This window comes from Microtus oregoni, unplaced genomic scaffold, assembly GCF_018167655.1.
Source record: "Microtus oregoni isolate MIOR12 unplaced genomic scaffold, Mior012 000025F_ref0000491, whole genome shotgun sequence".
NCBI classification, from domain to species: domain Eukaryota; kingdom Metazoa; phylum Chordata; class Mammalia; order Rodentia; family Cricetidae; genus Microtus; species Microtus oregoni.
In genome coordinates this window covers 24,795,048-24,803,904 of record NW_024543084.1, presented here as the reverse complement: position 1 = coordinate 24,803,904, position 8,857 = coordinate 24,795,048, and the positions used below count along the sequence as shown (strand labels likewise).

General features: G+C 57.1%; 1 protein-coding gene across 2 annotated transcripts; it reads left to right on the top strand.

Moving 5' to 3' along the window:
* The first annotated feature begins 452 nt into the window (after positions 1 to 452).
* On the top strand, positions 453 to 5,833 carry Ccdc124 (coiled-coil domain containing 124). Of its 2 annotated transcripts, none has more exons than XM_041674057.1 (5): positions 453 to 501; positions 3,985 to 4,154; positions 4,978 to 5,152; positions 5,249 to 5,363; positions 5,455 to 5,833. In XM_041674057.1, the coding sequence occupies exons 2-5, from the start codon at positions 3,996 to 3,998 to the stop codon at positions 5,657 to 5,659; spliced, it is 654 nt and encodes a 217-aa protein (XP_041529991.1). In that variant the 5' UTR covers positions 453 to 501; positions 3,985 to 3,995; the 3' UTR covers positions 5,660 to 5,833. The 2 variants fall into 2 exon arrangements, with proteins under 2 accessions (XP_041529991.1, XP_041529990.1); XM_041674056.1 differs by lacking the exon at positions 453 to 501 and adding an exon at positions 822 to 966.
* Positions 5,834 to 8,857: the final 3,024 nt, after the last annotated feature.

Sequence of the window (8,857 nt, the reverse complement as noted above, 5' to 3'; positions counted from 1 at the left end):
CTGATCTTCAGTTTTCCCACCAGGGCGTGACAAAGAATGCTGTTCTCTCTTTTGTCCCGAGCCAGGGTGGCCACTGACTGACCTGGCAAAGTGCCCGGGAAAGGCCAGGCCGCGGCCCCATGTGGGCACGGCCGCCCCCTGGCGGCCCGGCAACGAATGTCATTCATAGAACCCATGTGACGCCGGCGCCGCCATCTTTTCTCCGGGCAGCGGCCAGCTTGATAAGGTCATTGTCATAGATTGTCTCTTTGTCGTCTGTCTTTGTTCATCAATATCTGAAATGAGACTATGAAATGACATTTAGCAACATAATTTGCTCGGAAAAAAGAAGAAAAGTTGGCAACATTGGTTAAGAACTTTGGTTTAGAGGAAAACTAGCTGGTATAGCCTCTACCAAGATGGCGGCATCAGCTAGCGTCATGAGCGGCGCGCCACCGATAAGTGAGTGCGCAGGCGCGGTGACGTCACAGACACGCGACCGGGCCGGTGCCGGGGGAAGAGGTAGGAGCGGCGCAGGCGGAGCCGGGCTGTGGGGCTCGCTGGGCAGGCGCGGCTCGGCCTGGGGTCCTTCCGCCGGGAAGACGGAACCGGAGATGGGGTGCCTGGGGGGGGGGCGCTCGCGCGCGCAGGCGCGGCAGGTGGCGGGGAGCGGAGCCCGTTCCCGGGCCCAGCCCGAGCCTGGAGGGCTTCCTGGAGGAGGAGGCGTTTCCCCTGACCTTTTTTCCTGCCGCTCGGCAGCACTCACGGGGAATTACGTGAGCACTTTTTGAGAGGGTTTATTTGGACCCCGGGCTCATTTTGTAGCCTAGGCTGCCTCGAACTCGGTGTAGTCCTCTTGTCTCAGCTTTGCCAAGTGGCGTGGTCACATGCGTGCGCCAGTAATGCCCAGCCTGGGAACATTTTTTCTGGTCGTTTTCGTTTAGGTCGGGAAACCGAGGTGGTGGTGCCGACTTGATCTGGTTCCTGGTGAGGGCCCTTTGCACATGGCCTCCTTTGTGCGCCCAGCGTGTTGGGGACAATGATTAGTTAAATGATAAATATACAGTAATCGAGAGGGAGAGAGGGAGAGTGAAACCCGCAGGCTGGCCTGGAACTCGGGTATCCTTCTGCCTCTTCATGGGCCACCACGCCCACCCTGGCCCGAAGGTTCAGTAGGCGTTTACTGGGTTAGCCTGGCAATGTGCTGCATTGCATATCCAGTCACCCCAGCACTGCTGAGGCAGGAGGATGGAAAGTTCCAGGCCAGGTGTCAGAAGGGCATATGGCACAGGGCTGATTGCTGTCTGAAGACTCAAACGCAGGCAGGTGTGGCTGCCACGGGGAAAGGATTCAGAGACTCCATGGAGTGGAGCTGGGTGCCTCAGTTTCCGCGGTGCCCAGGAGATTCCTGGGAGCCCCAGAGCTTTGCTGCTGACCGTTCTCTCTCTCTCTCTCTCTTTTAAATATTTATTTATTTATTTATTTATTATATATACAATATTCTGTCTGCATGTATGCCTGCAGGCCAGAAGAGGGCACCAGACCTCATTACAGATGGTTGTGAGCTACCATGTGGTTGTGGTTGCTGGGAATTGAACTCAGGACCTTTGGAAGAGCAGGCAATGCTCTAACCACTGAGCCATCTCCAGCCCATACTGACCGTTCTCTGCCGGCTCGGTGGGGTCCAGCTGGGGTGTCTTGTGCAGGCAGAGGCTCTGATGCCTGCCCCATGGCAGTGTGTGCGGAAACTGAGGCGCACACACGGGCGTGCCTTGGCCACAAGCGAGGGGATCTTAGCTGCTGGGCTACACATTGCACTGTGTTCCAATATGACTGACATCCTGACTGTCTGAAGCAGGCAGGGCCGTGCTTAGGAGCCAGGTCACAGCCTCCACTCCTGGGCCACCTCTGGCCAGCTCTCAGGACCCCTGCCCACATGGTGTCTACAGCCAGCTGTGCTCACACACAACAGCTGGATGGGGCTTTGTGAGCCCCGAGTCCTGCTGCCTTCTCTTTCCCACCGCTCATTCCTGCCCCGGGGAGTGCTCCTCTCATGATAGGATGGCTATGGAGGTACAGGGTTCCAGTAGGGCCAGAAAGGGGGACTTCACACAGAGAGGCTGAGAGGTGCTGATGTCCGGGTGTCCTGGACCCCACAGCACTGTCACTCATTGTGGCACTGAGTAGGGGATGTGGGGGAGGTAGAGAATGAGGGCACTAGGCAGTCTGGAAATCTGAGGCCCTGTATGTTGCAAGCCTCGGGCAGGTGGGTTTTGGGGTGGCGGTATTTCGGCCATGATTGCTTTTTGGTTTGGTGTAGCCAAGATGGCCTGAAATGGGTGACCTTCATGCCTCAAGCTCCCAAGTGTTTGGATCACAGATCTATCCTTCCTGACGGGAAGAGATGTGATCCTGATAGTCCCAGCAGCATAGCCTCCCTCACCTGAGGCCAGACTCCTCAGCTTGTCTACCTACCCCGGGGTGACTGACCAGCCCTGCATTTAAGGTTCTGGTTGCTGTACAGTACCTCCCCGAGGCGCGCGCGCGTGTGTGTGTGTGTGTCCATTCATCTGTAGAGTCCAGTGTGAGGTTCTGCAGGGTACGGGGCTCCACTACAGTGATGACACACACGGGAGGGGGATCAGACGCACTGGGTACAGCATGTGCTGCCATAGAGTACCCTCCGACGACACAGTGACGGGCCCTGCTGCGTGATGCAGCCTGATAGAGGCCATGTGGTGTAGAATCTGTCGACAGGAAATGAAGTAGATCAGGGGCTGGGACAGGGAACAGAAGTGACTGTTGATAGAAATGGGGTCTTTTGGATGAGGCAATGGTAGTTTTTGTACAACATTGTAATTGTAGTTTAAAAGTTATTTCAAAAGGCCCAGAAGAGACCTAGCCATAGTGTCCCTGCCTAGGATCCCCAGTGAGGGGCTGGGGGCGTGGCTTAGGGTGGAGCCCCTGCCTAGGTTGTGTAGGCAGAGGGTTACCTATCCTAATGTAAGAGGAAAGCCTGCTTGAGGGGTATGTATGCCCCGTTGCCATCCCAGCAACTGACAAGGGTTAGAGAGAATCACGTTTTCTGGCCAATCTGGGTTACATAGTGAGAGACCCTGGCTTTACATAGTGAGAGACCCTGGCTTTTTTATTTATTATTATTATTATTATTTTGGATTTTCTTTTTTCTTTTTTTTTAAATATTTATTTATTTATTATGTATACGATATTCTGTCTGTGTGTATGCCTGCAGGCCAGAAGAGGGCACCAGACCTCATTATAGATGGTTGTGAGCCACCATGTGGTTGCTGGGAATTGAACTCAGGACCTTTGGAAGAGCAGGCAATGCTCTTACCCTCTGAGCCAACTCTCCAGCCCCTATTTTGGATTTTCAAGACAGGGTTTCTCTGTAGCTTTTGGTTCCTGTCCTGGAACTAGCTCTTGTAGACCAGGCTGGCCTCGAACTCACAGAGATCCGCCTGCTTCTGCCTCCCCAGTGCTGGGATTAAAGGCGTGTGCCACCACCGCCCTGCATGACCCTGGCTTTTTTTGTTTTTTTTTTTTTGTTTTTTTTTTTGGTTTTTTGAGACAGGGTTTCTCTGTGGCTTTGGAGCCTATCCTGGAACTAGCTCTTGTAGACCAGGCTGGTCTCGAACTCACAGAGATCCGCCTGGCTCTGTCTCCCAAGTGCTGGGATTAAAGGCGTGCGCCACCACCGCCCGGCCGACCCTGGCTTTTTTTAAAAAAGATTTATTTATTATGTATACAGTGTTCTGCCCGCAGGCCAGAAGAGGGCACCAGATCTCATTACAGATGGTTGTCAGCTACCATGTGGTTGCTGGGAATTGAACTCAGGACTCTGGAAGAGCAACCAGTGCTCTTAACCTCTGAGCTACCTCTCTAGTCCCAGAGACCCTATTTTTAAAATGGTTTTTGCATGTAGTCTGTAAGTCATGGGTGGGCACTGGCCACTGTCCAACCCTCTCAACAGTGTCCTCCCTGCAGCCTGCTGAGGGATGCCCAAGAAGTTCCAGGGCGAGAACAGCAAGTCGGCAGCTGCCCGAGCACGGAGGGCTGAAGCCAAGGCGGCAGCTGATGCCAAGAAACAGAAGGAGCTGGAAGATGCTTACTGGAAGGATGAGGACAAACACGTGATGCGGAAGGAGCAGCGTAAGGTGGGTGGCGCTGCGGCCTGGGGTCAGCCCTAGGTAACCAAGGAGGGATGTGGACGCAGCAGCTAGCTGAAGTGGTCCTGCCTTTGTCCCCAGCCTTAATTGTGTCCCATTCTTGACCTTTGAGCCCCAGGTGCCAACTTGGTGCTTGAGGAGCAGTTTCTGGCATGCTGACAGGTCAGCCCACTAGGGGGCAACAGAGACCCATAGTCCCCTCCGCAGGCCTCACCCTGCTGGGCCCCTGAGATGTCCAGTACCAGCTCCCTTTGCGCCCAGCCATTCTTCCTGCCTCAGCTTCCCCCACAGCTCGGGATACTACAGGATCAAACCATGATCAGAAGTTTTTTGTGTGTCTCACTCAGTACTGATGACCCCCTGGTCCTGGGCTCTTGGAACTTTCTGGAAACTGTCCCTTCTTTGGGCGCAGGATCTACCAGCACACAACGCTGCCCAGGCTCTCTGCCCTCGGGACAGAAGAGGTCCCAAGACCAGGACTTGTGGAGGAGTCCCAGTGGGCAGTTGCTGTCCAGAGGCACAGTGGCAGGGCCTGGCTGAGAGCAGGGTGCTGCTGCCTCTGACTTAGGGAGAAACTGAGGCAGACTCCAGTACTCCCCCAAACACCTTTGACTGTGAACTCAGATAGGCTTTCCTGCCTGCGGTTGGCGCAGAGGCTCAGGGAGTGAGTTCCCTTGTGAAACACATTAGCTGCAAGAGCGCCCTGGGGGATCGAAAGGAAGGGATTAGCACCCACTTGGGTCCCACCCGGGGTGCCTCAGGCGGCATCAAGATAGATACAGCCCCCCGTGGTGACCCCATACTGTCGTAGGAGGAGAAGGAGAAGCGACGCCTGGAGCAGCTGGAACGCAAGAAGGAGACACAGCGCCTGCTGGAGGAGGAGGACTCCCGGCTCAAGGGCGGCAAGGCCCCTCGCGTGGCATCCACAAAGGTCACCCGCGCGCAGATCGAGGACTCCCTGCGCCGAGAGCAGCGGGCTGAGCCAGGTGCGTGGTGGGGGGGCCGGGGGCGGTGCACCCCCAACCTCAGCTGCTCACATCCTGTCCCTGTCTATCGCTCTCCCCCCCCCCCCCCCATTCCAGTGGAGAAGGTCAAGAGCCACCTGGAGCTGCCGCTGGAGGAGAATTTGAACAGGCGGGCGCAGGAGGAGGGCAGCTTGGAGGCCCGCACTGTAGAGGATGCCATAGCAGTGCTCAGGTGGGAGGGGCCTGTGGGCGGTGGGGCGGGGCCTTGCAGGCATGGGCGGGGCCTAGGCATGGACTTTGAGAGCTGACTCTAGTCCCCACAGTGTGGCAGAGGATGCAGACCGGCACCCGGAGCGCCGTATGCGTGCGGCCTTCACTGCGTTCGAGGAGGTACAGCTGCCGAGACTGAAGCAGGAGAACCCCAACATGCGGCTGTCACAGCTGAAGCAGCTGCTGAAGAAGGAGTGGTTGCGCTCACCAGACAACCCTATGAACCAGCGTGCGCTGCCTTTCAATGCACCTAAGTGACAGGACCAGGCATGAGTCGTCCCCAGCCAGGCCTGGGGATTCAGAGAGTTCCGAGCCAATGAGTTGTCCTCAGCAATCCAGAGGGTCCCCGCTCTGAGCAACACCCAGCTCCTGTGCGCCCTATGGAGCCCGGCTGAGCACCTGCCCAATAAAGGCTGTGGCGAGGCTGCCTGAGACACATGTCATGTTTGGTGGGGACTGCTGGAGGGAGGCATGGTGTAATGGACATGTCCAAACCTGCCGGCCCCCGCACAACGGGGCAAGGTTTGCAGAGATGGCTGAGGCTGTACTCACCCTGAGCTGAGGTATGAGGCAAGGAACATGAGGGTGCTGGGCCGGCTGAGGACGGCAGGTGGACCATTGACCATGCGGTGTGAACCCAGAACTGCTTTCTCTGCTCTAGCATTGACCCTGAGGATCAGAGAGGGCCCGGAGAGACCCACATACCTGTGTAGGCAGTGCAAACTGCCTGCCAGTGTGCTGAGGGCTCCTAGACCCTGGCCGTGTTCCTGCTGCAGAGGCTGGACAGGAAGTGCGCTGGGGGTGTGGTCGGTGAAGAGCACTCACTGGAGAGCAGAGAACTTCCGGCCTGCCTAAGAAGTGGCGCTGAGCTGCTGGACTCCTGGCCCCAGTGGCCCCAGAACATTAAAATGGCCATCTTGGGGAAACAAAGGCACAAGGGCAGATATCAGGTCCCACAGTGGTGACAGCCACACACAAGGTCATCATCTGCCGCCTGTCTCCTCAGTCCGTTTTTTCTTGGATTCTCTCTACATAGCAACTGTCCCTCTCAAGACCTGTGATCTCTCTGTTTCTTGTACCAAGAGGAAAACAGGTCTCCCTGCAGGTGTTCCCAGGTTCCAAAGGGCCAGGGCTGCGCCGAAGGGGTTGGTTTTGATCCAGTGTAAGTCTCATGAACTAGGCCTTGAAGAGTGTGAGAGAAGGACCCACCGGTGCACAGGCTTAGCTGCCCCTACAGGGGACGTTCCTAGAAGAGTGGGGCAGTAAGCCCTGTAAAATCAGTGCGGCCAGAGGAGTCAGGAATGTGACTGACCGACAGCACTTGGCTCCGGCCTCAGAACTGGGAAGTGAGAAAATTCCTAAACTAGATATGGGGGTGCATGCTTGCCATCCCAGTACTTACTCGGGGTGCCTGCCTGCTATCTCAGCACTCGGCAGAGTCAGCAGTTCACGGCTATCCTTGCTCTGGGGTGATGCCAAGGCCAGTTTGGGTTCCACGGTTCTAAGCGGGTTGTGGGGACACAACCCTGGAACCCCGAGAACAGGACTAGAGGATGCTTGGCATCTCTGGAAAGGGCCTGGTGAGGGTTAAGGGAAGGAATAGGAAGGCCCCTTGCAAGGGGTGTGGCAGCGACTCAGCAGCTGGGCGTTCACTCCGCCCCTGAGCTGTGTCTAGTGCACTCCCGAGCTACCCACCCCTCACCCAGTGACGGCTGCTGGGACGCGAACACTAGGTGGAGGAGCCCACCATTCTTTTGGCTCCAGGTGCTTCAGCTCTTGGGAGACTGGAGCAGAATTTCCAGAGTTCAAGGCCAACCTGGACTACAGACACCTCTCCAAAAAAAAAAGAAAAAGAAAAAATTATTCAGAGAGCTGGATAGATGGCTTAGTAGGTAAGAGCACTCATTGCTCTTGCAGAGGACCCAGGTTCGATCCCAGCGCCACATGGTGCCTCACACTGGAGTGCCACGGGCCAGATACAAATGTGGTGCGCACACATATGTACGTACAGACACGTGTCCAGACGAGACACTAGGCACATAATCGTTGACAGGGTCTGATTAGCCAAGGTTGACCTTCCTCCTGCTGGGGCCCCGTGCTTTCATGGACCCCACGGACCGCCCACTGGCCAGTTAGGTCTCCTGGTGACAGGAAGAAGCCAGCAGAGGGAGTAGGGGCGTGGGGTCCACAGCAGAGCATGGGGAGCCACGCAGGCGAGTTCCTGCAGAGAGAATAGAAAGGACCAGAGCCATGTGTGGTGGCTCTCGCCAGTCTGAGGCAGGAGAATTGCTGTAAGTCCAAAGCGAGGTTGAGCCATATACAGGGAAACAGTGTCAAAATAAATATTACACAGACAGGTGCGGAAACACCAAGCTACAGCCTTTGTTCTGTAGCAAAGTCGCCTCGCCTGGGATCCCAGCCCGCGCCTGCGCACTAGGAGAGGGAACTCCCCGGCTCCGGGAGGGGGGGTGAGAGGGGAGTTGCGCGCATGCGCAGAGTAGTTTGTTCTTCACCTGGGCTTTCCCTGTGCTGGGAAGGGGGGGTTGCATTTCCCGCGCGCATGCGCCAGTCGCTGCAAGTCCCTGGGGACTAGGGGAATCCCCCACCGCCCCAATGCCCACGTGGTCCGGGGAAACCGGCTCGAACCAGAGTGGAGCTCCCCGCAAGGGCGGCGGGGGCGGGTTGCCAGCGGGGTCTTCCCCACATTCCCGCCCTCGCGGTCGCCATGGCAACCGCGCGGGGGCTGCAGAGTAAGAGGAACGGGGAAGTCGGGCGGATTGCACTTGCGCCGCCGGAGCAGGGGTTTCCCTCGAGGTGAGGACGCGGCCGAGGCGGCAGGGACAAAGGGACCCCCGCGGTGCTGCAGCGGAGCCTGGCGTCCTAGTCCTAGCGCCCCGCCTGACCCAGGAATTACCAAACTCGCGGCCCTGCACACCTGTGAGCCCAGCACTTCTTGGAGGCAGGAGAATTAGGAGTTCGAGGCCAACGTGGGCTCCAAGAGGCCTTGTCTAAAAATTAAAAATAGATCACAGACACAGAAACTGCAGCCATAATTTGGCTCCTCAGCTCCCCACCCCCAACCTCTTCCCCAGCGTCTTCTTCCCAGAGTCTCCCCACCCCCATCTTCTCCCCTTCCCCTTGTGCCTACCGTCTCCCCGCAACCCCCCAACCCCTTCCCATAACCCCCTCCACGCCTCCATGTCCGCATCCCGGGTCTTGAACTCCAGCCCAGAGTACAAGAACGTGCAAAGGCGTGGCGCCCTCAATGTGAGCGCCTCTGGCGTCCTCCAAGACCAGGACCCTGGCTGCGCGCTTCCCAAGACATCACGTGGACGCATCTGCGCGAGAACTCAGTCTTCGTGGGCCGCCGCCCGGCTGCCTTTGTCCTTAGCACAAAGCTTGCTTCCTTTCATTCTTCCTTTGTGGGGAAAGTGAACCGCAAGGAGGGTCAGGCCC